Raw genomic sequence first — 27396 nt, 5'->3', positions numbered from 1 at the left:
AATGTCATTTTTCACTTTTAAATTTTTTTTAAAAAACTAATAATGTCTCGGTGATTCATGATTCATTACTAAAACTTAAACACTTAATCATTGAAGTATAATACTATCAGTTGACCAGTTGAATATATTAACAATGCCTGCTCCTATCCAACCTTCATTGGATTCATTAATATCCATCATCAAAAAAGATCGTGAAGAATTATCAACAGATAAAATTCCAAATTTATATCCAATTTATTCATTAGTTTCAAATGATTCAATTACTGCACATATTGCTTATTTAAAATTAACCAAGATTGGTGATGATTCTCATAAAAAAACTGAAAGTTTCCTTTTTGAAAGTGCTAAAAATGGTGATACTGTTGATAGATATTCATTTATTGGTTTCAATCCAAAAAAAACAATCAAGACAGGTCCTGAATTTAATAAAGAAGTTGATCCTTTAGTCTTATTAGAACAAGAATTAAGTCAATATCGTCAAGCTCAATTACCTGGTATCCCACGTTTAAGTGGTGGTGCTATTGGTTATATATCATATGATTGTATTCGTTATTTTGAACCTAAAACCAAAAGAGATTTAAAAGATGTTTTAAAATTACCTGAAGCTTCATTAATGCTTTGTGATATTATTATTGCTTTTGATAATGTTTTCCAAAGATTTCAAGTTATTAATAATATTTCAATTGATATTAATGATGATGATGCTACTATTAATGAAAAATATGAATTAGCTAAGAAAGCAATTAATGAAATTGAAACTACATTATTAGATGAATCAATTCCAATTCCATTCCCAAAACAAGGTCCAATTGAATTAAATCAAGATTTCCAATCAAATATTGGTCAAGATGGTTATGAAGGTCATGTTAAAAATTTAAAAAATCATATTTTAAAAGGTGATATTATTCAAGCAGTTCCTTCACAAAGAGTTGCAAGACCTACATCATTACATCCTTTTAATATTTATCGTCATTTAAGAACAGTTAATCCATCTCCATATATGTTTTATATTGATTATTTAGATTTTCAAATTGTTGGTGCATCACCTGAATTATTAGTTAAATCAGATTCTCAAGATAAAATTATAACACATCCAATTGCAGGTACTATAAAACGTGGTAAAACCACCGAGGAAGATGATGAATTAGCACATGAATTAAAATCATCATTAAAAGATCGTGCAGAACATGTTATGCTTGTTGATTTAGCACGTAATGATATTAATAGAATTTGTAAACCAACTACAACTAATGTTGATAGATTATTAACAGTGGAAAGATTTAGTCATGTTATGCATTTAACTTCACAAGTTAGTGGTACCCTAAGAGATGATAAGACAAGATTTGATGCATTCAGATCAATTTTCCCAGCTGGTACCGTATCAGGAGCTCCAAAAGTTAAAGCAATGGAATTAATTGGAGAATTAGAAGGTGAAAAAAGAGGTGTTTATGCCGGTGCAGTTGGATCATGGTCATATGATAATAAGACCATGGATACATGTATCGCTTTGAGAACTATGGTTGTTAAAGATGGTGTTGCATATTTACAAGCTGGTGGTGGTATTGTTTTCGATAGTGATCCATATGATGAATATATTGAAACCATGAATAAGATGAAGGCTAATAATAACACTATTGTTGAGGCTGAAAAGATCTGGACCGAGAAGTTGGCTAATGGGGAGCATTAGACCCAGTGTATATACTATAATTAAAACAATTTCCATTAAAATATTGTAATTTTGTATGAATTGTACTTGATATTTGGTATTTGATATTCCGGGTATCTTTATAGGTCAAATATTGAATTCGCGAATTCTTTTTGGTTTTTCAAAATTTCATTTTTTTTGCTTGATGTCAACAAAAAAACCAAAAAACACTCAAATTTTAATTATTTGTTAGTTAATCAATTGAGAAACTATTCATTGATTGTTGGTGTTTGATTCAATTGATTGGTGTTGCTTTAGTTGGAATAACCCTGTGTGTTTGTGTGTTTTAAGTCTGTGTCAATTGGTGCTGTGTTGGTTTTGTTTATTCGTGCTTGTTTTGGTTGCCCCTTGACAGAGAGAGATATTGATTTAGACCATTTGGTTAACATTTCATATACATATTACAATACATTAATATAGAGACTAATATAGATCATGGCTGAAGATCCTCATAACTTCAAGTTTAGTCAATGTTTTGGTGATAAAGCTGATATCGTCATTACAGAAGCTGATATCATATCAACTGTGGAATTTGATCATACTGGTGATTATTTAGCAACTGGTGATCGTGGTGGTCGAGTTGTATTATTTGAAAGAAATAGTGATAAACAAAATAGTTGTGAATATAGATTTCATACAGAATTTCAAAGTCATGATGCAGAATTTGATTATTTGAAAAGTTTAGAAATTGAAGAAAAAATTAATAAAATTAAATGGTGTAAACGTACAAATCAAGCTCATTTCCTTTTATCAACTAATGACAAGACTATAAAATTATGGAAAATTTATGATAAACAAATTAAAATGGTTGCAGAAAATAATTTAAGTGAATTTCAATATAAAAATTCACAAATTTCTTCAAAATTATCCCTTAATTCATTACATTTACCAAGATTAACATTACATGATAAAATAGTTGCAGCATCACCAAAAAGAATTTATTCAAATGCTCATGCTTATCATATCAATGCAATTTCAATAAATTCAGATGCAGAAACTTTTATGAGTACAGATGATTTAAGAATTAATTTATGGAATTTAAATATTCCAGATCAAAGTTTTAATATAGTTGATATTAAACCTGCAAATATGGAAGAATTAACTGAAGTTATAACAAGTGCTGAATTCCATCCACAAAGTTGTAATTTATTTATGTATTCTTCATCAAAAGGTGCAATAAAATTAGCAGATATGAGAGAAAATGCTCTATGTGATTCTCATGCAAAAGTTTTTGAAGAATATGTTGATCCATCAAATCATAATTTCTTTACAGAAATTACTTCAAGTATATCAGATGTTAAATTTAGTGCAGATGGTCGTTATATTGCAAGTCGAGATTATATGACTGTTAAAATATGGGATGTTGCAATGGAAAAAGAACCGGTTAAAACTATAAATATTCATGAACAATTAAGAGATAAATTATGTGATACTTATGAAAATGATGCTATATTTGATAAATTTGAATGTACATTTAGTGGTGATGGTAAATCAGTTATGACTGGATCTTATAATAGTAATTTTATGATTTATCCAGATGTTACAAATCCTAATAATAATCAAGGTGATGAAATTATTTTACAAGCTGATAGATCTGCTTTCAGATCTAAAAAGCAACAACAACATCAATTAAATAAAAGAAAAAATGGTATACCAACAATGTTGAAAAGAGATTTAGAATTAGATAATATTGATTTTAAAAAAAGTATATTACATTTATCATGGCATCCATTTGAAAATTCTGTTGCAATTGCTGCAACAAATAATTTATATATTTTTTCAACTTTATGAATGATTTTAATATAATGGTTTAAACTTTTAACTACAATATTTGTATTTCATAAACATAAAATTTTTCCATATAATGACTATTTAATTTTTAATTTGTTTCCTCGAATATCATATAAATAAAGTATATTTGTAAATAGTTTGATTAAAATTAATCAGATTTTGGATGACGATTAATAACAGGATTCCAAAATAAAGTTTTATCACCATCACCCCAAAAGAAAGATTTTGATCTAATATTTTGGAAATCATATTGTTTTGGCCAATCTTCATCAGAAACATGAGCTAAATGTTCACGATGTTTAGCATGAGCAGCTTCAACATAATATGTATTAATAGCAGTAGCAACAATAGCAGGAGCAGCAATGAAGAATGAGATTTTTCTCCATAAATTTGTAGTACCTTCAGCATGTTCTTTTTCATGTTTTGCATGAGATTTAAAAGCTTCAGCAGCTTTCTTGTCACCACCTTTTGGATAAGCTTGTTCAAAAGCCCATGGTGGTAATTCTTGATGATGACCGTGATGGTTAGTTCTGATTTGTTGACGGATTGCTCCTCTTTGTTTAGAAATGACGTTTCTGAACATTGTTATTGTCCTTATTTTAACTCCTAGTATCTTCTTCTTCTTTTAATGATGTGATTTTTATTAATTTGATTTTTGAATTCGTTTTTTGTTGGTGATGTTTTTTTTAGGAAATTTCATTGGGTGGAATGTTGACTTCCTAATTGGGAAGTAAAAGGGAAAACACAACTACATAAAAAAACAATAAACATTAAATCAAATAGTCATAAATTCATAGCAAATAATATATAAACATAGTTCCAATAGTGCTAGGTTACATCGATTACCCCCTCATCTTACTAGTCTCATACCTCTTCAAAACATCATGCTCCACAATTTGATTCCCCTTTAATTGATTCCCAATAGTAAACCAACCAAATCTTGTATTATGATCTCTACCAAATATTTCTAATTTACGTGCATGAGGTCCAACTAATCTTTCCATCATTCCATATAATTCATCAGGTTTTCTTGAAGTTTCACGAGTTCCACTAACTAGGATATCAGTTTCTAAATTTTTATTTAACCAATTGGGAGAACCTTTTATACCAATGATTAAATGTTCTTTGGAATGGTTTAGCCAATGACCTGTTCTTCCTGTACATATAGTTCTACCCAATTGATTTGTCTTTATCCAAATAATTTCATTTGAAACTTTATACCCCCAATTAACCAATGCTTTTTTACCAATTTCAATAGTCCTACCAGTGACCCAAAGACAAATAATACCTTCATCTTGTATTGAACTTAATGGTAATGAATTTAATTCAGTATCATTACAAGTTCCATAAGGTAAATTCATATGAATATTCCAAGCAGGATCTGCTATAACAACTGCAAATTTCCCCAATATTGAGAAATCAAATTTTCGAACATCACAATTTATCCATTGTGGTGGTAATACTGGTCTTGAAATTGTTGCTGTAGATCCATTAATATTCCAAAATGATGTTTTTTGGTTTTTGATGATGGTGGAATTAAATTCATTACATTTTTGTTCCACAGAGTTTAGGTATTCTTGTGGTATATGTTTTTGATAATGAATATAACGACATGTATCCATTTTATGACATGTATCTAAATAAGAACAATCACCTAAAGAGGCATCTGTATGGTTTTTAATCAATGGGATGAAATGTATTTTGGTTTGGAAACATTGGGTGTTGGTTTTTGTTAGATGAATATGTTGTTGATTATTACAAATTTCAATGAATGGATACTTGGGGGTTGTGAATTTTAATTTTTCTTTTGATAATTTTGTAGAAGTTGATGTGTAGTTGATAAGGGAGTATAATTTTATTAAATCTGGGTTGTTATTTGGTTTTAATAAATCTTGTAATTGATCTAATTGTGATGTTGATGATTCTTTCTTTATAATTGGGTTTGAAATTTCATTTGAATTATTCAATTTTTGCAATAATATATCTAGATTTAAAGTATTTATGAATTCAATTTCTTCCTGGTTTGTATTAGATCTGAATTGAATTATAAATGGATCAATTTTAATTAAAAGATTTAATTTTTTAATAAATTCTTCATATTCAATACCACCATTATATTGATTCTTGAAAAGCGTGAAAATTGTGTAGATACATCCATTGATTGGTTGGTTTATGAGTAGTCTATGGTGATCTTTTAAGAATGATATTAATTGAAAATCAATCATTATAGAACAATGATCTTTTAAATGAAAAGTAAAAAAGTATTCAAATTTTATGGATTTCCTTCATTATTTATATTGGAAATCAAATTCATCAAAACTGTTTCAAATTCGCGTTTATATAAGAAAATTAAAACCATGAAAAATTAAATACAAAATATCACCAATATCAATATCAACAAGATACTAAAGATCACTATCAATTATAAACAATGTCTAAAATCACCACATTCACATCATACCAATCACCTTCAGAATCAATAGACTCCATATTACCAGACTTATCTCAATTCAAAGGACTTGATCAATCCAATGCTATAAAACAAAGTAAAATAGGTGCAATCCCAATATATAAAAATCAATTACATTTAATAAATAATAATAAACAAAATCTTAAAGCTTTTAAAGAAACCGATGAAAATAATGAAGTTGATCAAATGAGTGTTACTAAAGAACAATATGAATTATCAAAATTCTTAGAATTAAAATCATTTAAACCTCAAGGATTAAAAGATCAATTAATGGAAATTGTTATAAAAGGAGTTAAAATATTAAATAATTTAATAATTGAACAAGTATTGAATTATTTAACCACAGGGGAATATGTTTGGAGTTGTATTGATGGGAATAATCAAGATAAGATTATATTCATAAGGTTTATTAATGAAGATGGTTTAGTAAATTTATCTCAAATTAAAAAATTTTTGGGATTGAATGGATTTAAATATGATGATTCTCAATGGGAAATTTGTATTGAAGATAATACTGAAAATTTGATAAATGATTCACAAATAACTGTTGATAAATTGGATCAAGAAGGGTTAAGGAATAAGATTAATGAATTATTAGAAGGGTCAAAATTAGAAAAACCTATAGATCATGGATTAGATTATAAAATTGATGAAATGGAATTAATTGATTTACCACAAGATGTATTACCACAATTATATAAAGATATTAAAGAATTTAGATTAAAAGTCCTTGAAAATGAACGTAAAAAACGTGCTAAAGAATCTTTGGAAGAATTAAAAAGGTCAAAGGGTCAATTAAGAAAATTATTTGAAAAATTTCAAAATGAAGAAAGTGAGATTGTGGAAGATGATGATGATAGTAGTGATGAAGATGATTTAAATGATGAAGATTATGAAAAGGAGCAAATTAATTTACAAAAAGAAGAAATGTTAAAGAATTATAATAATAAATTGAAAGTAGTTGAACATGAAGAATCTTATAATCAAGAATTAATTGAAAAATTTAATGATTTAAATAATTATGAAAGAAGTTTAAATAAAGATATTAATGGTATGGAATTAGGTCAATTTAAACCATCAAATAGAGATAAAATCATGGAAGAAGATATGGATTCAAAAGATCGAGAAGAAGAAAAACATCAATTAGAGATTAAATCTCAAAGTATGAATTTCTTGGAAAGTATAAATATAAACATTCCATTAAAACAAAAAGAACAAGTTACTATAGATGACTTGGATGAATCACAATTGGAACAAGTATTAACAAGATTAAAACCAATTATTAACCAAATAATTCAAGAATTCTTAGGAACACAAGAAGATGAATTATTAGAATATATCTTAGAGATTATTAAAGATACAAAAAGTAAAGTTGAATTAATTAAAGAATTAAATGAAACATTTGATGAAGATTCTATTAAAATTGGTGATAAAATATGGTTAAACTTGGAAGAACAGATAACATTGTTATAAATAATATATAATTTCCCCTGAAGATCAAATAATCTAATCGATAATCATTTAAATCTGATCATCTTATACTTTAAATTCTCCATTTATAAATTCTTTAATTTAATTGGTTGTATTTTCTCCTCTTGATGGTACGTTTTTCAAGTGGATTACTCCATTGGGTAATGGGCATTGAATAATTATTGCGCAATTACTACATTCAGTAATTTCCTATAATAACACATCACGCAATTACCACATTAAGTAATCATTTACATAAAATCATTCGTTTTTCACATTTTAATTGGTTATTTTTGAATATTCTCATAAACCATTATACATAAAACTACTTTTAAAGGAATTTTCGGTAAACTTTGAGGAATTTAAATATAAATATGATTTTATTACCATGTTTTATTTCAATATTATTAATATCATTGTTCTTTATAACTCTCATAATTATTGCAATGGGTCTTAATTTATCAGATCAATTAGTTTTTTACAAATCTTATCATTATAATACCATAAATGTCTTGATTCATTCAATATTTGTTCCAATAATTTTATTTGTTTCAAGTGGGTTATTAACAAATTTAAAAAGTGATTTGATTCCAAATGATTATTTTAATGCTAGTTTAATTATGAGTATTGGATATTCTGCATTCTATTTATACCTAGATTTAATTGGTGGTTTGATTGCAACTCCTATATTACTATCATCATCAATTTATTTTACTCAGTTGACATCAAATGAAACAATAAAAAGTTCAATTAATCATATATTCATCATGTTATTCATCATCAGTTGGATTGTTCAATTCATTGGTCATGGAGTTTTTGAAAAAAGAGCTCCTGCTTTATTAGATAACTTGGTTCAAGCTTTAGTTTTAGCTCCATTTTTTGTATTATTTGAATTAATGTTTTTATTGGGATTTAGACAAGAGTTAAAACATGAAATTGATTCAAAAGTTGAAATTAATATTCAAAAATTTAAAGAATCAAAGAAAAACTAGTTGTTTATTTATATTTATTTTATGAGTTTATGAATTGTATTTTTTTGTAGTTTATTATGTTTCACAGCGATAACGGAATTGGAATCCCGTTAAAGGTGTAAAGATTAAGTATGATTCATACAACCAGATAATGAAAAAAAAAATATATTTTATTGTGAGATAAACAACTGATTTTATAGTATTAAAGTGATCTTTATTGATTACAAGTTCAAGAATAATGGTACTACTAGATATCATTCAATCAATTACATCCAATCCATCCACTTCAATAGATCTCTTATTATCAAAATCTATAACATTCCCATTGTTATGTCTCGTCATCTATAAAACTATTGCAAAAGAAGTCAAACATAAACCAACTGATAACAAAAACAATGATAACCCAATAATCAATTCCCCTAAGAGATATAACTCAGTAGAATCTGAATTCCAATGGACCCAAGCAGAACCTTATAGATATAGACCTTTTAAAAAAGGTGAATATAAATTAGTCATGGGAATTCATAATATCGAACCAGATGAATGGTTTCTTGTCGAGAATACTTATAAAGATTATACCACAATAAAATATGGTACTGTATCAACACCAAACTTAACAGATCATTGTGTATTCATGACTGAAGATTGTATCCCTACTGTGATTGAATTTTATCAAGAAACTACAAAATTTATGCTTGAACGTTATCCAATGTGTTTTAAAATTGACCTTGACCAGGGGAAAATATTAAATTTGATTAGAGGTGATTCTATCCCATTAGATCCATATTCTATACCACCAAAGGAATTATTACATTGTTTATCAAGATTTATTGAAGAAGATTTCATCTTAATGTTCCCAGATCCTAAGGGACATAATACAGATGAATATATTTTCAAAGGTGGTGTTTTTGCATTCGCTGCAGGTTTTGACCCAATAGAAAGATTTCAAAAACCATTAACAGAAATTCATGGCCCAGTTCCAGAATATCGTACAAAACTTAGATCACAAATGAATAAATTTTTTGAAAAATTAAAACCTGGTTTATTCGTTAAGAGAAATAATTGGTCTATTCAAACTCATAACAAAATATTTGTTATTGATGCCAATAAAGGTACAGAAGATGAAGAAATCAAGAGCCTAAACCCAGATCACCTAGACTTCAAAAGACAAGTTTATTTTAGATCTGAACGTCAAGTATTAACAAGATTACCAAAAACTCAAAGTATAGTTTTTTCCATTAGAACTTATTTAACACCAATGTGGAAAATTAGAGAAGAAGGTCTTGCTGATGAATTAGTGGGTGGGATCCAGGGGATGCAAGAAGTTATTGGTCAATATAAAAGAAGACCTGAATGGGGGGATGCTGTTGTTAAGTTTATGAATTGGGAAAGTGATGGTTGTGATAGGCCTGAGATTGGTCCATTACATAGTTAATATTGTAACCTTGAAATAAAGTAAGATAAATTTTGAAACGTATGATATGATTTATAGAATTTGTATATAGTGAATTAATACAATAAAATTAATATAATCAAAAGTATTTTATACGTAAATTTAAATGATTAATGGTTATAAAATTCATAAAAATTCATATCCAACTGTCATTTTTCATAGTGTTTTTTCAAAAAGTTTATACCCGGTATTTAATACTCAATATTTTCACATTATAATTAAAAAACAATCAATCAAAAATACCAATAAATATACCACATACAATGAAGAAAAGACAATTAAGAATACTAGAAAGCTCCATTCACATATCTCCTACATTATCTAACCATCCAGAAAATATCCAAAGACTTATAATATATGCAAAATTCATGAGATTAAAAAAATTCATATCAAGAAGAACATTCATCCAAACAAATTATAAAAACTACATAAAAGAACGGATTCATTCTCCAATACCAAATTTATTAAAAACTTTAAACTTAATGACAATGGCTGTCTCAGAAAACCCAGGTCAAAAGGATATGGATTTATTTTTAGCTAAGAAGATCTTGGATAATTTGATTGAATATCAAAATTCCAAACAAGGGTTTATTAATAAGAAATTGAATGCTAAGTTTGTTCCTGATTTAATCCAGGGGAGGTTTGATAAGAATGTTGTTTTTGAGAGTATGAGGAAGTATGAGGAAGTTGTTAAGGGTTTGAATAGATCTTTAGGGACGTGTTTGTAAAGACTATAAAGTTTGATTTAGCGAATAGCTAAATTAAACGTAATCTACACCAATTTTATAAATAAATAAACTGTATATATAATGAATTAATGAATAAACACACCATTTTTAAAAAAACACAGGTGGATAATCCTTCTTTATTAATTTTATCTTCCCATTCATAAAATCTCCAACAGGTTTCCCCAAAAAGAAAATCAAATTAAAATCATAAATAATTTTACATTCTCTTCTTGCCATCAAAGTATTATAAACATTTTCATCCCAATCATCTTCAAAATTTCCATCATGTTCAAATAATGATCTTGTCTTATGAAATTCAATAATTTCATTCCAAACTGTACAACCTTTTGATAATTTAAAATCAAATATCCCTAAAAGGGAACAAAGATAATACATAATTTTAACAACGACTTTATTCCCCTGTGTGAATGCTGTTAATAAATCTTCATCTAGGAATACTTCTCTTATTGGATGGATCAATGCCATTGGATAAGATTGATGAATAGCTTTATGACAACATGATTCAATTCTTGAAATCAAATTAAAACAACTAATTTGTAAAAAATCTAATGGATCTAGGTTTTGAGAAACATAATTCCTAAGATGGATTGACCAAATGAATGGTTCTTGTATCGGGGTAGAATAATCATGACCAAACATATTTAAATATTTTGAGTTTTTTAAAGAAGAATAATTTAAATTTAGGATTAATTGGAATTGTTTAAAAATTTGAATCATTTCAAACATTTTAAAATGTGAAATATCTTTTAATTTTGGATCCAATGGGTATTTAACACTTTCATTTGACAACATACCACATGCAACTGTTAAACAAAGATTTGAAATTAATATTTGTCCCACAATATCTGAAGAATCTTGGAATGCATCATTTGAGGGATTTTCATGGAAAATTGATATTCCATTACCAAGTATAGTTTGATACATATTCATTAATTCATAAGTCTTGTTTAAATAATGTTTAGCTTGTTGGTATAAATTAATACTTGATGAAGAACTTATTGATGATGAATTTTTAACAATTTGTGAATTTGAATTATCATCATATTCAATATGAATATTTTGAAATGAAGATTCTTCATAATTTGCTAATAATCTAACACTACTCAACATATAAATGGAATTTTTAATTAAATCTGATTGACACCATAATTGAGGTACTTCAAATTCCCAAAAATTATGAGTTTTTTCCAAGACATTAAATGTAAAAAAATCTGCACCAAATTCTAAATAAAATTTTAATAAATTTAATTGAAATGGTGTTATTTCTAATTGAATTTGTGGAGAATTTAAATTTTTATTTGATTTTGAATTTATTAATTGTAAATCTGGTGGTGTTGAACTAGAACTTGTACTTCTTGAACTTATATCAATTTTATCCTTTGAATCACTGCTTTCAACTGTTTCACCTGAATCAACAGACTCCTTAGATTTCTTTCTTGGTCTACCCAATTTTTTCTTAAATACTTTAATCTTAACTGATGGTTTTTGGAAATAAATACATTGTCTCCCTGTGTGAACACAATATTCACAAAATGGTTTCTCTTCAGTACATTTGATTTTAAGATTCTTACAACTGACACATCCATTTTTGGATCTTTTGGAAATTGTGGAAGTTTTGTTAGTTGCATTTAAATCTGTATTATTATTGTTGTTGGTATTTGATGATTGAGGTTTGGACATATAATAAGGACTTTTCTTTTCAATGAGAATTTGATAATTAGACAATGAGACTTTCTTTAACTTCTTCTTCTTTAGTCTTTGGATTTGACTAATATTATGAGTAATTCTTTAAAATTTCCTTTATCACTGAGTATTTTCTAGTTTCTTAATGGAATTAAAAGTTTTATATAAATAGAATTTTTTATGACTATAATAACCAGTGCTTAGTCATCTCAATGAGTAATAAATTCACAATTTCAATTAATTACTATTTGAAAAGTATTTAATAGTTATTTATTTGAATTATTTGAATGATAATTGATCAAAAGACTTGTTATTAAATGAAATCACTAATTTGTTAAAAATTTAGATCAGCTTAAGATTCTTTTGTACTCGATTCTTATCTTACATATTAATTGAATCTTAACTATGATATCTTTTCAAATCTCCTTAAGACATTGGCAGGTCATTGATTGATTATACTCTTAATAATGGCAGTTATCATTACCATCAGACAGATTATATATAGTCTATTCATAAACTCATTTAATCTTTAGTTTTGAATAGAAATAAAGTATTTCAAAGCTCAATTCCTTAATTCTTATCAATTATACCGCTTATGTAATCATGATAATAATATAATTTAATTTAATTAATTTAAAAACTTTGTATGACATTATACTATAAATTAATTGATTATATATTCATTAAGTCAGTATTATCATATTTACATAATTTTTAAGTACATTTTCCATTAGAAAAACTTTAAACTTTATAATTTTTCAAATAAAGTATATTTTAATAATTTTAATTTATTTTTAAAAATAGATAAACTTCAAAAAATCAAAATTTCATATAACACAGTTTTAGAATATAAAAACTATTTAATAATAATATTTGGGTCTTAATTACCATACTATTATTTTAAAATAATATCAATTGCATACAATCTTTTTGAATTAAATTAAATTTAAATGTTGAGTATTATAGACAGGGTTACCCTTTAGATTTCGACCTACATAAGATACCAAAAGTATATAGAAATAATTAAATGACTCTGGTTTCGGTTTAAAGGTAACTACTTGATCAGATAATGTTTAATCATAGTATATCATAGTATTCATAAATTCATTAATATCGTTTATATATATAAGCCCACACCTTTTAAAAAAAAACATCTGAATTACTTTTAATTTCAGAAATAAATCCCATATCACCATTTAAAAATTCATTAATTGGTTTACCTAAATAATAAATTAAATTAAAATCATAAGGTAATAACCCCTTAATTTTAGCTTTTGTCATATCATGGAAATTTTTATCAATTTCATCTTCCCATCCTCCTTGAAATTTCTGTATTGAAATTTGTTCATAAAATTTTATAAATTCATCATGCATTAAATTTTTTTGAAAAATTTTATAATGATAAATAAAATTTAAGATACAAACATAATTTAAAATTTTTAATGATAATTGATCTTTTTTCAATAATAATTGTAAAAAATCATAATCAATACATAATTCAATTATAATTTTAAATAACGCAACTGGGAATTTAAAATTTAAAGTTCTAAGAACTCCAATTTCAATTTTGGATATAGCATCAAGATAAACAATATATGAAACATCCAAGGGGTCAATATGTCTAGAAACATAATCTCGAAGATGTTGTATAAATAAAAATGTCCCATTTGATAAAATTAATTCATCATTATTAATTTCAATTTCAATATCTCTAACATGATCATACTTGGTATTTGTTAGTTTAAATTCTAATGGATGAATAAATTTAAAAAATTTATTTGTATCAATCATTAATTGAATAATTTGTAAATTTTCAACTTGGGGTAAACCAAAATCATCATAAATTATAGGTTTGGGTACTATTAATTTTGCACCTGATAATGCCTTTTTAGCAATATATAACTGTCCCACTATATCAATAATATCAAAAGAATCAGGATTTAAAGTCATGGTATATAAATTCATTAATTCTTCAACTTGATTAATATACCTGGAAACTTCTTGTGATAAATTTAATTTTAAATTTTTTCTAGGTTGAGTTTCATCTTCAAATTCAATATAAATATTTTGTAAATCATCATATTTATAATTTGCTAATAATCTTGCTGAAGTAACTGCATATATAGAATTCTTGATAAGATCTGAACAACACCATAATTGTGGTACTTCATTACCCCAAAAATTCATTGCATTTTGATTAACATTAAATGTGAAAAATTCTGTACCAAAATCCAAGTAGAATTTAAGTAATTTTAATTCAAATTTTGTAACATCTAATTGTATAGTCATTGAATTTAATTTTTGTAAAGGTTTATTATTAATTCCAATATCTTGTATTAGATCATCTTGAATATCTTTATCTTTAATTTCAGGTTCCTTTGGAACTGATTTCCTTTTAACAACTTTTAAGGGAGCTTGAATAGGATAAACACATTGTTTATTTGTATGTCTGCAATATTCACAAGTTGGTTTACCTTCATTACATTTAATTTTTAATTTTTTACAACTTAGACAACCATTCTTGGATCTTTTATGTTTTGGTTCTGGTAATTTTGGAGGTCTTTGTTTGGGTATTGAAGCTTTTGATGACTTGGAAGAACGTGAAGAGCGTGAAGACCTTGATGACCTGGATGACCTGGATCCTGATGAAGAAGATGAAGATGTTGAAGTTCTTGATGACACAGTGATAGCGCCACTCGTTGATTCCATTGTTCTTGATAACCGATAACACCAATAACCTATAACCAAATAACCAAATAACCTGTAACAATAATATAACAATAACCAATAATAACCGTAATACCACCACCAATAAACCACTCAATCAATTCACTTTGACCACCAAAAAAGAATCAAAAAGAATCAAAAACTTCTTTTACTCGTAAATATTCAAACACCTCAAAACAATAAAATAAAATAAAAAAACGTTTAATTATGACTCGTGTCGCTTTGTCAGAGATTATGTAATACATATACCGGATTTACAAGGAATTTTAATAAGAACAAAGGATTTATATATTGTTTAATAAATAGTTAAGTTTAGTTCTATGGAGTGTCTTCAATAGATTGGTTACCGGATGGTTCAACTTGTTCAACTTTCTTACCATTTCTAACAGTTAACAACACAAAAAAAGCTAATCCACAAGCCCCATAAACCAAATAAAAATTTTGTTTAAATTTATCATGTAATTCTAATCTATTCTCCCAATTCTCATCATATTTAATATCACCATTTATAGTAGAAATAATAGTATTCCCAAAACATATCCCAATCTGTCCTGAAGTTTGGAAAATCCCCGAGACAACACCTTGTAAATGTAATGGAGTATCTAAAGCATAATCATTCCATAATATTTGAAAATAAAGATTTATACCATATCCAATGAAAAACATTGCAAAACATTCATATTTCCAATATGAGTTTGTAGATTGGAAATTTAAATAAGAATTCCATATACTCATTGTTATTATAATTATTGAAGAACTTGTATAAACTAATCTTATACCAATTTTTTTAACTATATGATGTTTATAAATTGATGAACCAAATAATAAACCTAATGATATAGGTAATGCTTTTAATCCACATATTATAGGGGAATCTAATTGAACATATTGATTATATTGAATATTTGTTGTCATTATACTTATTAAACTCATATAATAAAGAAAACTTGTGATTACGTATTGTGGGAAATTTGGGATTTTTATAACTTCACCTGGGAATAATAATTCTAGTTTATATCTCCAGTCTTTCTTGAGTGATTGTTCTAATGATTCTTCATCCTTCATTGTTAATTCTTTATCAACTTTATTTTTGAAATTTTGAATATAAACCATTTCAAATAATATAACACCTATGGTTATAATCCCACCAATGATTAAAGGTACATATGACCTTGGATGATGCCATGATTCACCACCTTCTGTTAAACCTAAAATCATCAAGATTAATCCAATAACAAGTAGCAAAGAACCACCAAAATCTAAATTTTTAATACTTAATTTTTCATGTTCTTTAGTTGGAATTATTGGTATAGCATAAAACCATAAAATAACAGATGAAATAAACCCCAATGAAAATGTAAAATAATATAAACCTTTATAACCAATCTTTGTTTCTGAAAAGGCACCACCAAGAATTAATCCAACACCTAAACTTGCAGTAATTGACATTAATAATAAACTAATAGCTTTTGATAAACTTTTTGTACTATCTTGGAAATAATTCCCCGTTATGGCAAAAGCAGATGGTATTAAACTTGAAGCAAATATACCTTGTAATGCTCTAAAAACAATTAAAACAATAATTTGATCATCAATCACAGCAGTTATTAAAGCCATCAAACTTTGTCCTAATAAACCATAGATGAATATATTATGAGCACCAAGAATATCTGATAATTTACCTGCAATTATGATACATGCCCCTAAAGTTAATGCATATGAGGCAAGGACCCATGAAGTTGTTGTTGTTGAAGATTTGAATTGATTTGATATGGAAAAAATTGAAGTTAATGTACCTGAAACGTTTATATTATCTAATGTAACATTTAGTAATATTATTGTATAAACTAAGAGTTTATTTCTTTTGTTCAAGGGGATTATTGATTGTAATTTATTAATTGATTTAGATATTGACATATTTAATTGTGAACTTAATAATATCAATCATACTATATAATCTTTCCAATATTTAATGGATATAAAGACAATTTTATAGTTATAACACCAATTACAGTTGAATAAAGCATCAATTGAGATATCCCGACTAGAACCATTGTGATCCATTGTCTTAATTACAGTGAACCAGTTTGATACCAGTGTTCTATACCATTGTTATACCAGTTTTGTATTTGATTGGAAATAAAATTAATTTAATACCTGAAAAATTTCTTAAAAGCTGTATATTTCAATGTGTAATTTGTTATATTTTACAGCTGTCAAAATAGTTTAATTAGTAATGAAATTTAAATTGTTGATTTATTGTGTTAATAAAGTGATATGATGTGGTTTATAATGGTTGATAGTGTAAATTAAGTCAATGTGATATTGATTATCCATTTTAATCCATTTTAAACCAATTTAATCCAAGTTTTATTGACATTTTTTTCAATTTATTGATTTCAAATAAACATTATACTGTGTTCACATGATATTCACGCGCAGTAAACTATACCCTTTTCATTTGTTTAAAACTACACTTTATTAATTGTATCAGTTATCATTATTATTATTATTCTTTATTATTTTGATTCCTCAATTTCATCTTCAGTTTGTCTTGGTGGCCAAACTTTAGCAGTAATTAATCCACCAGCACCTCCAGCAGCAGCTCTAATTAAATAAGTCCCCAATGCTAATTCCATATCAAGGTTTTCAGATTGAGCTAATTCAGTTAAGTCATAATGAACACTTCCATCAGTATTATTCTGAATAATAAATCTTCCAACACCATCTAAATAGTATTCTTCATCATTTGGACCAAAAACAGTTTCATTTATAATTCGAACAGAATTTAGTTCTTCTGGTCCTGTGTAGAAAAAACCCTCATATATGATTTCTAGTGCTGAACAGCCAGCTAAGCACAGTGAGAGTAAGCTCAAGAGGAACTTCATTAGATGATGGGTTTGATTACGGTCAATAGAACCATTGAAGGAGGAATTTGCAATGCGTTTAAAGCGAAAACAACCATTAAGCACAGATCACGCGAATTTCCATACAAACCATCAACTTACTAAAGGACTATAGGAATATACTGAATAGTAGGGAGTCTGTACATGATAGAAAGTAAATATATCATATCACAAATAGTCTCTAGACTGCCCTATAATACTAGTTGTTGTACTTGTCTCACCTTAGTTATGCCCGATACTCGTAATTGAGTTTGACAGGATATTCACATACATTAAATCAACAATTTTGTAAAGACGGTAAAGAATCAGCTATCAGACCATATTATATTGAGTATTAAAGAACACTAAGTCAATCAATATTCTATTACCACCTCAATTGACTCTTTCCCTTCTTTTACCTCCCTTTACACTGACTTTGATTAAACCCTGATAAAGGTTTATGCCCCAAGATGTCTTAATGCAAACATACATTAAATCAACAAATTGCTCAACACCACAGGAAACACAAGAACATTTAAATAAAGTCCATCATAACAGCATAAATCATGAAGAAATATGTTGATATTGATATTCATTAGGTTGGCTATACATTAGAAAGCGTACATGTATCAAATGGTTTCTAATCTTCATCTTTAAGGCATTACACTGAATTATATGAATTATGCACTAGTGTTTCTTTCATTTGAGTTGATTTATAAAGTAATTGGATCAATGTGCTCCTTGGAACCTTGGTTAGTCAATCGAAGGGTGAATATAATAGCAATTTTGACATAAATCATCTCGTGGTTTGTACTAAATGTTATTCTTAGTGCATAACGAATACCCTTCATTACCCCTTTCCATTGTTCAATTGAGTCTTGGAAATGATATATAAGAAGTGATTAAATCCTTTGAATTATACTTACTTTCTCTACTTATATATCATCATCAAGTTCAATTAACAAAAATGTCTACTGAAAAAATTTCATTCTTATTAAATTGGCAAGCTACACCATATCATATCCCAATTTATATCGCTCAATTGAAAGGTTATTTCAAAGAAGCCGGTGTTGATATTTCCATCTTGGAACCATCAAATCCTTCAGATGTCACTGAATTAATTGGATCTGGTAAGATTGATATGGGTTTAAAAGCTATGGTTCATACTTTAGCTGCAAAAGCTCGTGGTTTCCCAGTCACTTCTGTTGGTTCTTTATTAGATGAACCTTTTACTGGTGTTTTATATTTGGAAGGTTCAGGTATTACACCAGATTTTACTTCATTAAAGGGTAAAAGAATTGGTTATGTTGGTGAATTTGGTAAAATCCAAATTGATGAATTAACAAAACATTATGGTATGACTCCAGATGATTATACTGCAGTTAGATGTGGTATGAATGTTGCAAAATTTATTATTGAAGGTAAAATTGATGCAGGTATTGGTATTGAATGTATTCAACAAGTTCAATTAGAAGAATATTTAAAAGAAATAGGTAGACCTTCCTCAGATGCTAAGATGCTTAGAATTGATAAATTAGCTGAATTAGGTTGTTGTTGTTTCTGTACCATATTGTACATTGTTAATGATAAATTCTTAGAAGCTAATCCTGAAAAAGTTAAAAAATTCTTAAAAGCTATCAAGAAGGCAACTGATTATGTTCTAAGTGAACCAAAACAAGCATGGGAAGAATATATTGATTTTAAACCAGAATTAGCAAATCAATTATCTTCCAAGATGTTTGAAAGATGTTTTGCTTATTTCTCAGATTCTTTATATAACGTTCATAGAGATTGGAGAAAAGTCACAGCTTATGGTAAAAGATTAGAAATTTTACCTGAAGATTATAAATCAAATTATTCAAATGAATATTTATCATGGCCTGAACCTGAAGAAGTTAGTGATCCAACTAAAGCTCAAGAATTAATGTTGGAACATCAAGAAGAATGTAAAGCTTGTGGTGGGTATAGAAGATTAGATTTATCTTCATTAGCTCCAACTGCTCAAAAGGCTTAACCTCTCTTTTATTCCTTGACTCAGAACTACTGGTAGTTTTTAAAGTTTATTGAAATATATGAAATCTTTATTATATTAACTTTTATTTTCATTTAACCGTAGTATATGCCTATTTACCCGAAGATATAAAACACCCTGTTAAATCTATATCCATAAAAACAAATGACTTCCCCAAATTATCCTTGAGAGCTCTATAAACCATAGACCCTTAGTTTCCAGTATGTCATTTGAACAAAAAAACAGTTTTATAAAATTAATAAACATACCAACTCACGATGAATACGATATCCCAATTCAAGTATTTAAAGGTGGTGTTTTAGTTGATCATCATAATCAACCAAATTATATATCTCAACTTTTTAATGAAACTAATATCAATGGATTGATAATAAATAAACCTTGGTCTGAAAAATTCGATGAATTGAAAGAAGGTGATGTTGCTTATGTTATTAATATTGATGATTTGGAAAGAGTTGAACAAACAGCTTCCGGTGATATTGTTGATATAAGTCAATAACTACAATACATTTTTTTATATTTTGAATATATATTTCATTATCTATCATAAAAATTTAAATTATTTTGTTTCTTCTTTCTCTTTTTCTTTTTCTTCTTCCTTTTCAGCAGCTTCAAGATCTAAATTTTCTTGAATATTCCATAATTCTGAATATAAAGAATCTGGTTTTGCCAAAAGCGAATAATGATCACCTTCTTCTCTTACTGTACCTTTATCTAAAACAATAATTTTATCACTATCAGCCACAGTTCTTAATCTATGAGCAATACTAACATTCGTATTTTCATGTTGTTTAAAAATTGTTCTTATAGTCTTTAATAATGATTGTTCAGTATGTGTATCAAGGGCACTTGTAGCTTCATCAAAGAATGTAATTGGTGATTTTTTGAGCAATAATCTTGCAATTGCTAATCTTTGCTTTTCACCACCTGAAATCATCATACCACGTTCACCAACTATAGTTTCTAAACCTTCAGGTAAATCTTTAATCAATTTATCTAATTGAGCTTCTTTAATAACTTGTGAAACTTCTTCATCTGTTGAATTTAAATTACCATATCTAACATTTTCAATTATTGTATCATTAAATAATGGAGTATCTTGTGGGACAACACCAACTGCTTGTCTTAATGAATCTAAATCAACTTCACGAATATCTTGTCCATCAATTAAAATTCTACCTGATTGAATATCATAAAATCTGAAAACTAATCTTAAAATTGTTGATTTACCTGAACCTGATGGTCCTACAATGGCAACTTTTTCACCACCAGGTATAGTAAATGATGCATTATTTAAAATTGGACGATCTGGATGATAACCAAATGTAACATTTTCAAATTTAATTTCACCTTTTGTTAAGTTTAATGGTAATGCATTTGGTTTATTTGTAATTTTAATTTCATTTTTTTGTAATTTAAATAAAGTTTCCATATCTAATAATGATTGTTTTAATTCTCTATAAACTGAACCTAAAAAGTTTAAAGGAACTGATAATTGGAAAACTAATTGATTAATCAAAACTAAATCACCAACGGTTAATGCACCTGTTGCAACACCATCTGCAGCCATATACATCATTGCAGTTAATGCACTTGTAAAGATCAAATTTTGTCCAGAATTTAAAAAGGCTAATGATGTAGCGATTTTAATTGAATAATCTTGATATTTGGCTAATGCATTATCATATTTTTTAGCCTGATAAGCTTCATTATTAAAATATTTAACACTTTCAAAATTAATTAAGGAATCTAATGCAACACTAGCAGCTTGATTATCAGCTTGATTTGCCTTTCTTCTGAACCCAGTTCTCCATGCTGTAGTTCTTATAGTGAATATAGAATAAGCCATCATGGTTAATAAAGCAACAGCTGCAAATTTTGCACCATAATTATAAGTTAAAATCCCTGAAACAATTGAAATTTCAAAAGTTATAGGTAAGATATGGAAAACCATTGCTGTTAAAACATAAGAAATACCTTTTGTACCACGATCAATAGCTCTAGTTAATCCACCAGTTTGTCTTGATAAATGGAAACCTAAATCTAAATTCAAAAGATGTTTGAAAGTAGTTTGTGCAACGTTTCTAATTGCAGATTGGGCAACTGTTGCAAAAATTGCATTTCTTAATTCACCAAATAAGACAGCACCAAATCTTGCACCACCATATGCAAGGATTGTACCACCAATAATTGCCGTGACAGTACCAACTTGATTAGTCCAATCTATATTCATACCATCAATAATGGATTTGAAGAAGAATGGAACTTGAACATTCAACACTTTTGCTAAGATTAATAAAGACAATGCAATGACAACTCTAACTTTAAATGAAAATCTATCCTTTGGCCATAAATAAGCTAATAAATCTTTAATAATTTTCAATTGTGATAATTTTTCAGATTGATCCACTACAGGTTTGGAACTGACTTTACCCTTTAATATACTTTTCCATGGTGATGAAGTTGATAAGAATCTATTTGAATGGAATTTATTTAATAAGATTGATTTGTTATTCGAAAAAATTGATAAATTTGTTAATTTTGATGGATGTTGAGTTTTTGATAAAGAATTGAAACATCTTGATGGTTTTAATTGATGTTGTACTTGTGGTTTCAATTTCAACAAATTTGATGGGAAGCCCAATGATCTCAACACAGTACTGGGATTCCTGAACCCAATCATCACTAACAGAAATTATCTGAGTTTCAATCAGTGTTTTGAATTGAATGTTGAATTTAATTGATAATCAAATTTCCACCTTATTAATTATTATCGACAAATCGCGGATACCGTTTGTGGCTCCGAGCAGAAATTATATACACAGTTTATAAGTTTATGAAGAAAGTTTAGGTAGAATTGGGTTGAGAAAGATGGTTTGTAGATGGAATGGGTCATAGGGTTATAGTGGTTGATGAGAAGATTCTTTTAGTTTTTAAACGGGGGTTGTAGGTGGTTTTTTCATAAAATTCCCATGATAATTGGTATAGGTATCAACAGATTATTATAATATTTACAAATTGATCAATTCCTTCATTTAAATATTGTACATTTGATAAACCAGAAGCTTCTAGACGTAAACACCAAAATAATTTGACAAGAAAACACTACCAAAACTGAAAAAAAACCAGTTGTTAGTATACTCATAATACCATATAATACTCATAATACCATAATACTCACCCTAAGAAGAATGAACCAAAGATACTCAAGACAATGAATCTTATACTGTTCCCCAATGATGACTTGTCACTTAGCACACCGAATGAAATGAATGAAATAGCTTTGAATAAGTGTTAGTACCTAATATGTTCAACTTTGATGATATCTAATATTACATACCAACGAATAATAAAATAGCGGCCAGGAACCCGTTTAAACCGTACTCAATTGGATTTTTCCATACAGGAGAGTTGGCGTACTCGATACTCAATGCGTCGTACTCTGCTGCACCCATTGTGATTAGATATTCTGTGGTTTGACTGTGTTGATTTGATTTGATTTGATGGTTTCTTTACGTGTTCAAATAATTCAAAATCAAATCGCGAATGAAAATAAAATTGACTTCAACGAAATTTATCAAAGAAGAACAGATCAACAGAATCTTACAAGAACAGAAGAACAGAGAACCAATATGAACTCACAAATCATCAAGAGAACAGTACTGCTAAGAAATAGAAATGCTACAAACCTCCATGTAATACGGTCTCTTTCTCATCAAGTCATCCCGGACCTAAAAGGCCTAGATAAAAGATGGTCCAAAATGAAAGAATTAGATCAAGCAGATGTTATAGATTATTTAAATTCCAAAACAAGTGGTGATTGGCATCAATTAACCACACAGGAGAAACAATCATTATATTATATTTATTATGGTAATTGGGGTCCAAGATCTGATAAACCTCAAAAGGGTGTATCTGCTATTGTTTTACAAGGTCTTTTTGGGGGTGTTTTAACTATTGCTATTGGTGTTGGGTTAATGAATTATGCTTTTGATTATGAACAAGGTGAAAAAGTTGATAATTTATTGGAAAGAATTGAAAAAGAGTCAAAATGATCTAAGAATTGATGGTCTTGTATATATAAAGAATAAATGAAATTGTTGAAATGTTATAATGTGACTCAAATACGTTAAAACCACCAGATAAAAGCCAGGAAATCCTCTCAATTAATATGAAAAGCTATACAGTGCTCATTATAACTTTTACTTTCCATTTATAAACATAATTTTACACTCAATTGTTATTAGTTACAAATCTTTGCTTACATAAACAAAATTTCCGCGATTTTCTTTTATACTTGCTTTTAAATCTGGGGAAAGTATATAAACAATAGCAAAACTCCTTTATGGAAACTGAGTGTATTGGAAGAACCAAGGTACTAATTGATTGTTAAAAATGATGTTAAGACAATCATTGAAAACAATCCCTCGTCAATTGAGAAGAACAATTACAACTTATGCCAAACAAGATCAATTATTCATTCATCCAAAATCATCAAATAAACATTTGTTATCATTCTCTAAAAATCCAGATTCTTTATCAATTGGTGAATTTTATTCAAAAAATCCAGAATCTCCAGACCTGGTAATAAACTCTGATAACTTCATATCAACAAACCCTGAATTCTTAAAATTATTACATCAAGTTATCAAAGATAATATTCATGATGATTTCACTTATTCAATAGAAAGTAATTCTTATGCTGATGAACATTTACCAGTTTATGATCTAAGAAAAATTCCAAATTATCAAAGACAACCTGAAATTGAAGATGTTTTTGGTTATGTTAGAGTTGATTCTGAGGGGGGAATTATGAATGAAACTTATCAAATTAATGATTTTTATAAAATTGTTAATGTTGATGGTCCTTTAAAATTGAGTGAAAAGATTCATGAAGAATTGGTTGGTCAGTTGGATGGTGGTTAGAGTCGATTTTATCATTTTACACTATTTATTATTTATTATTTATTATTTATTATTTAAACTATTTATTATCAATTTATTTATTACACACATATGATATCACTACAATTGTAAATTAACGAACGATATATTTAAACAAAATCATACAATCATTATATCCAAACCAAAACATATAAACACAGCTATATAGCACTTAAAATTATAAACCAAAATCATCACTTGTAATTAATAAAGAATCTAATTGATTCTTATCATTTAAAATTTCTATTAAAGATTTATTATGTTTAATTAATTTTTCTAAATTTGATATACTTGATTTTCCTAAACTTTTTAAAATTTCTGAATTTAATTCATCACAAATTTTTAAAATACAATCATTTGATAATAAATAACCAAATTCTGAATCTTCAGGTTTTTCAAAAGCTAATAAACTAAATATATCATTTAAAGATTCTTGAAATTTTTCATTTGTTTCATAATTTGATCTTAATGATTGACCAAATTTCATTGCTTCATCTAATTCACCTGATTTAATAAAATTTATTAATTTTTGACAATTTAATTGAAATAAAATTTCTAAATTATTTTCAAAAACTTTTGGGAAATTTAAATTTGTTAATTTTATTGAAGATTCAACATCTCCTTGAATTAAATATTTTCTAATTTGTTGACGAATTTTTAAATTATTTTCATCAATACTTGATATACTTTCAATTTTATTAAAATTTTTAATTAATGATTCATCAATTTGTTCATTTTTAATTTCTTTTAAAAAAGTTTTTGAAATATCAATATAACCTAAATGATTAAAATATGAACTAACTAAATTTTGTAAAATATTTGGAATTTCTTTATCAGTATGCGTATTAATTTTATTAATTGCATTATCTGATTTCTTAGTATAATTGAAAATTTTTTTATAAATTTTAACTTTTTCATCTTCAATATATCCATCAATATCAAAAATAAATTCATTTGAACCAAAATTTGAACTTATTGAATTCCCATTTTTTAAACCAATAATTGGAATTAATTCTTTATTTATATCTGTAAATGCATTACCCAAAAATACACCATTTTTAGTATAAAATATAGATTTTGTAGAAAAATTAACACCACATCCAATTATATCACCTTGACCAAATTTACAATTATATTTTTTACTTGCAGATTGAGAACAAATTATTGATCCATCTGATCCATTGAATCCATAACTACCAATTTCTAAACCTGGCATTTTAGTAACATTAACTAAATTTGAATTCATAAATCCAATAGTTATATCTGAATTATTTTTTAAATTATTATTTGTTACACTTAAAACTTTAATTTCAAAATAAAAAACTCCAACTTTAATTGGAATTGAATTATTTGTTTTTGTAACTAAATGATCATAATTTTTAGAAATTGATGATGATGAAGTTGGTGAATTATTATTACCATTTTGATCAATTTTCAATGTTAATCCATTATTACTAACAAGTAATGATTTATTTGTTGAATTTTCCCATTTTGTTGGTAATGAATATTTAAAGTTCCCCAAAGGATTTTGACCATTTGATAAAGAATGTAATTTATTAGTTTTAGAATTTTTTCTTGGATTACTTGATTGAGAAGATCTTGTTCTTGTTCTTCTTCTATTATTACCTCTAATTATTCCAGGACCACCAGTTACAGGACCAGAGCCAGAGCCAGAGCCTGTCCCACTTCCTGTTGAACTTGTAAAAGTTGGACGTAATTCATTATCATGTTCATCTTCTTCAAAATCAACATCCATTTCATCACCATAATGTATATTATGAACCCCTTCCTCATCTTCATCCTCCTCTTCTTCATCCTCTTCTTCCATTGGATCATCACTATGGATATCATCATCAATGACTGAATCATTACCAGCACTTGTTGAGCTTATAGCACCAGCACGATCATGATGAATTGAGGTATTGGATTGATTTGCATTTGAACCACTAAATATAGAAGCCAATTCAGAATCATAATCAGCATTTGAATATCTAGATGGCATATTCCCCATTATCCCCAGAGCACTTAGTTTACTAGTTATTGAATGATCATTTTTTTGTTTAATTGGAGTTGATAATTTTTTTTCAAGTTTTTCCCCATAAGTTGTCTTTAAAAGATAAGAAGGCAAATAAAATTGTCCTTTTTCGTCTTCGTTGTTGATGGAATCCATTATGTCACACCAGTATGAATTGACTATGGTACCGTATCCTTATTATGATTCAAAGCACTGAAATTACCAATTGATTTGATATAAAATTAGTTGATTTTTTGTTTTGTTGTGAATTGTGCCACCCTTGAATTTGATGTCATGAGAATATTAATTGTAATGGGAATTCGCGACTAGGAAAAGTTTGAACTTACAATATTTGACACAGAAAACAAGGGAAATGTGGGAGTTAGGAGGGTATATGAAGCCATAAATGAGCTATAATGTTAGTATAAAGTGTAAAGTATTTCAATATATTAAAAATTAATCAATTTTATCTTGTTTTAAGAATTAAATTTTTTTTTTTTTT

The 27396-nt window shown here is 27.2% G+C and overlaps 18 protein-coding genes across 18 annotated transcripts; 10 read left to right on the top strand and 8 right to left on the bottom strand.

Annotated features, from left to right (window-relative positions):
* Nucleotides 1-133: 133 nt before the first annotated feature.
* TRP2 (anthranilate synthase TRP2) lies at nucleotides 134-1687 on the top strand (the record flags this gene model as incomplete). Its single annotated transcript, XM_011277825.1, has 1 exon — nucleotides 134-1687. The coding sequence occupies one exon, from the start codon at nucleotides 134-136 to the stop codon at nucleotides 1685-1687; it is 1554 nt and encodes a 517-aa protein (XP_011276127.1).
* Nucleotides 1688-2140: 453 nt separating this feature from the next.
* Nucleotides 2141-3496, top strand: CDC55 (protein phosphatase 2A regulatory subunit CDC55; the record flags this gene model as incomplete). The annotated part of the gene is made up of 1 exon (XM_011277824.1): nucleotides 2141-3496. The coding sequence occupies one exon, from the start codon at nucleotides 2141-2143 to the stop codon at nucleotides 3494-3496; it is 1356 nt and encodes a 451-aa protein (XP_011276126.1).
* Nucleotides 3497-3644: 148 nt separating this feature from the next.
* Nucleotides 3645-4079, bottom strand: COX13 (cytochrome c oxidase subunit VIa; the record flags this gene model as incomplete). The annotated part of the gene is made up of 1 exon (XM_011277823.1): nucleotides 3645-4079. One exon carries the CDS (start codon nucleotides 4077-4079, stop codon nucleotides 3645-3647), a length of 435 nt encoding a protein of 144 aa, XP_011276125.1.
* A 259-nt stretch (nucleotides 4080-4338) lies between these two features.
* IME4 (mRNA (N6-adenosine)-methyltransferase) lies at nucleotides 4339-5721 on the bottom strand (the record flags this gene model as incomplete). The annotated part of the gene is made up of 1 exon (XM_011277822.1): nucleotides 4339-5721. The coding sequence occupies one exon, from the start codon at nucleotides 5719-5721 to the stop codon at nucleotides 4339-4341; it is 1383 nt and encodes a 460-aa protein (XP_011276124.1).
* A 206-nt stretch (nucleotides 5722-5927) lies between these two features.
* Nucleotides 5928-7439, top strand: SNU71 (Snu71p; the record flags this gene model as incomplete). The annotated part of the gene is made up of 1 exon (XM_011277821.1): nucleotides 5928-7439. One exon carries the CDS (start codon nucleotides 5928-5930, stop codon nucleotides 7437-7439), a length of 1512 nt encoding a protein of 503 aa, XP_011276123.1.
* Nucleotides 7440-7882: 443 nt separating this feature from the next.
* Nucleotides 7883-8428, top strand: MPO1 (2-hydroxy-palmitic acid dioxygenase MPO1; the record flags this gene model as incomplete). The annotated part of the gene is made up of 1 exon (XM_011277820.1): nucleotides 7883-8428. One exon carries the CDS (start codon nucleotides 7883-7885, stop codon nucleotides 8426-8428), a length of 546 nt encoding a protein of 181 aa, XP_011276122.1.
* Nucleotides 8429-8645: 217 nt separating this feature from the next.
* BN7_1558 (heme-dependent oxidative N-demethylase family protein) lies at nucleotides 8646-9842 on the top strand (the record flags this gene model as incomplete). The annotated part of the gene is made up of 1 exon (XM_011277819.1): nucleotides 8646-9842. One exon carries the CDS (start codon nucleotides 8646-8648, stop codon nucleotides 9840-9842), a length of 1197 nt encoding a protein of 398 aa, XP_011276121.1.
* Nucleotides 9843-10123: 281 nt separating this feature from the next.
* BN7_1557 (uncharacterized protein) lies at nucleotides 10124-10588 on the top strand (the record flags this gene model as incomplete). The annotated part of the gene is made up of 1 exon (XM_011277818.1): nucleotides 10124-10588. The coding sequence occupies one exon, from the start codon at nucleotides 10124-10126 to the stop codon at nucleotides 10586-10588; it is 465 nt and encodes a 154-aa protein (XP_011276120.1).
* Nucleotides 10589-10696: 108 nt separating this feature from the next.
* BN7_1556 (Zn(II)2Cys6 transcription factor domain-containing protein) lies at nucleotides 10697-12289 on the bottom strand (the record flags this gene model as incomplete). The annotated part of the gene is made up of 1 exon (XM_011277817.1): nucleotides 10697-12289. The coding sequence occupies one exon, from the start codon at nucleotides 12287-12289 to the stop codon at nucleotides 10697-10699; it is 1593 nt and encodes a 530-aa protein (XP_011276119.1).
* Nucleotides 12290-13432: 1143 nt separating this feature from the next.
* Nucleotides 13433-15001, bottom strand: BN7_1555 (Zn(II)2Cys6 transcription factor domain-containing protein; the record flags this gene model as incomplete). Its single annotated transcript, XM_011277816.1, has 1 exon — nucleotides 13433-15001. One exon carries the CDS (start codon nucleotides 14999-15001, stop codon nucleotides 13433-13435), a length of 1569 nt encoding a protein of 522 aa, XP_011276118.1.
* A 336-nt stretch (nucleotides 15002-15337) lies between these two features.
* Nucleotides 15338-16936, bottom strand: BN7_1554 (uncharacterized protein; the record flags this gene model as incomplete). The annotated part of the gene is made up of 1 exon (XM_011277815.1): nucleotides 15338-16936. The coding sequence occupies one exon, from the start codon at nucleotides 16934-16936 to the stop codon at nucleotides 15338-15340; it is 1599 nt and encodes a 532-aa protein (XP_011276117.1).
* A 602-nt stretch (nucleotides 16937-17538) lies between these two features.
* On the bottom strand, nucleotides 17539-17907 carry BN7_1553 (uncharacterized protein; the record flags this gene model as incomplete). Its single annotated transcript, XM_011277814.1, has 1 exon — nucleotides 17539-17907. One exon carries the CDS (start codon nucleotides 17905-17907, stop codon nucleotides 17539-17541), a length of 369 nt encoding a protein of 122 aa, XP_011276116.1.
* A 964-nt stretch (nucleotides 17908-18871) lies between these two features.
* On the top strand, nucleotides 18872-19918 carry BN7_1552 (NMT1/THI5 family protein; the record flags this gene model as incomplete). Its single annotated transcript, XM_011277813.1, has 1 exon — nucleotides 18872-19918. The coding sequence occupies one exon, from the start codon at nucleotides 18872-18874 to the stop codon at nucleotides 19916-19918; it is 1047 nt and encodes a 348-aa protein (XP_011276115.1).
* Nucleotides 19919-20138: 220 nt separating this feature from the next.
* Nucleotides 20139-20435, top strand: BN7_1551 (uncharacterized protein; the record flags this gene model as incomplete). The annotated part of the gene is made up of 1 exon (XM_011277812.1): nucleotides 20139-20435. One exon carries the CDS (start codon nucleotides 20139-20141, stop codon nucleotides 20433-20435), a length of 297 nt encoding a protein of 98 aa, XP_011276114.1.
* Nucleotides 20436-20495: 60 nt separating this feature from the next.
* On the bottom strand, nucleotides 20496-22619 carry ATM1 (ABCB family ABC transporter ATP-binding protein/permease; the record flags this gene model as incomplete). The annotated part of the gene is made up of 1 exon (XM_011277811.1): nucleotides 20496-22619. One exon carries the CDS (start codon nucleotides 22617-22619, stop codon nucleotides 20496-20498), a length of 2124 nt encoding a protein of 707 aa, XP_011276113.1.
* Nucleotides 22620-23439: 820 nt separating this feature from the next.
* BN7_1549 (uncharacterized protein) lies at nucleotides 23440-23991 on the top strand (the record flags this gene model as incomplete). Its single annotated transcript, XM_011277810.1, has 1 exon — nucleotides 23440-23991. One exon carries the CDS (start codon nucleotides 23440-23442, stop codon nucleotides 23989-23991), a length of 552 nt encoding a protein of 183 aa, XP_011276112.1.
* Nucleotides 23992-24331: 340 nt separating this feature from the next.
* BN7_1548 (uncharacterized protein) lies at nucleotides 24332-24862 on the top strand (the record flags this gene model as incomplete). The annotated part of the gene is made up of 1 exon (XM_011277809.1): nucleotides 24332-24862. The coding sequence occupies one exon, from the start codon at nucleotides 24332-24334 to the stop codon at nucleotides 24860-24862; it is 531 nt and encodes a 176-aa protein (XP_011276111.1).
* Nucleotides 24863-25058: 196 nt separating this feature from the next.
* Nucleotides 25059-27050, bottom strand: VID30 (glucose-induced degradation complex subunit VID30; the record flags this gene model as incomplete). The annotated part of the gene is made up of 1 exon (XM_011277808.1): nucleotides 25059-27050. The coding sequence occupies one exon, from the start codon at nucleotides 27048-27050 to the stop codon at nucleotides 25059-25061; it is 1992 nt and encodes a 663-aa protein (XP_011276110.1).
* Between the last annotated feature and the right edge of the window lie 346 nt (nucleotides 27051-27396).

This window comes from Wickerhamomyces ciferrii, contig 00033 (assembly GCF_000313485.1).
Source record: "Wickerhamomyces ciferrii WGS project CAIF00000000 data, strain NRRL Y-1031 F-60-10, contig 00033, whole genome shotgun sequence".
In the NCBI taxonomy this organism is placed as follows: domain Eukaryota; kingdom Fungi; phylum Ascomycota; class Saccharomycetes; order Phaffomycetales; family Wickerhamomycetaceae; genus Hansenula; species Hansenula ciferrii.
The sequence above is the reverse complement of the archived record's forward strand: the minus strand, read 5'-3'. Positions and strand labels throughout refer to the sequence as shown.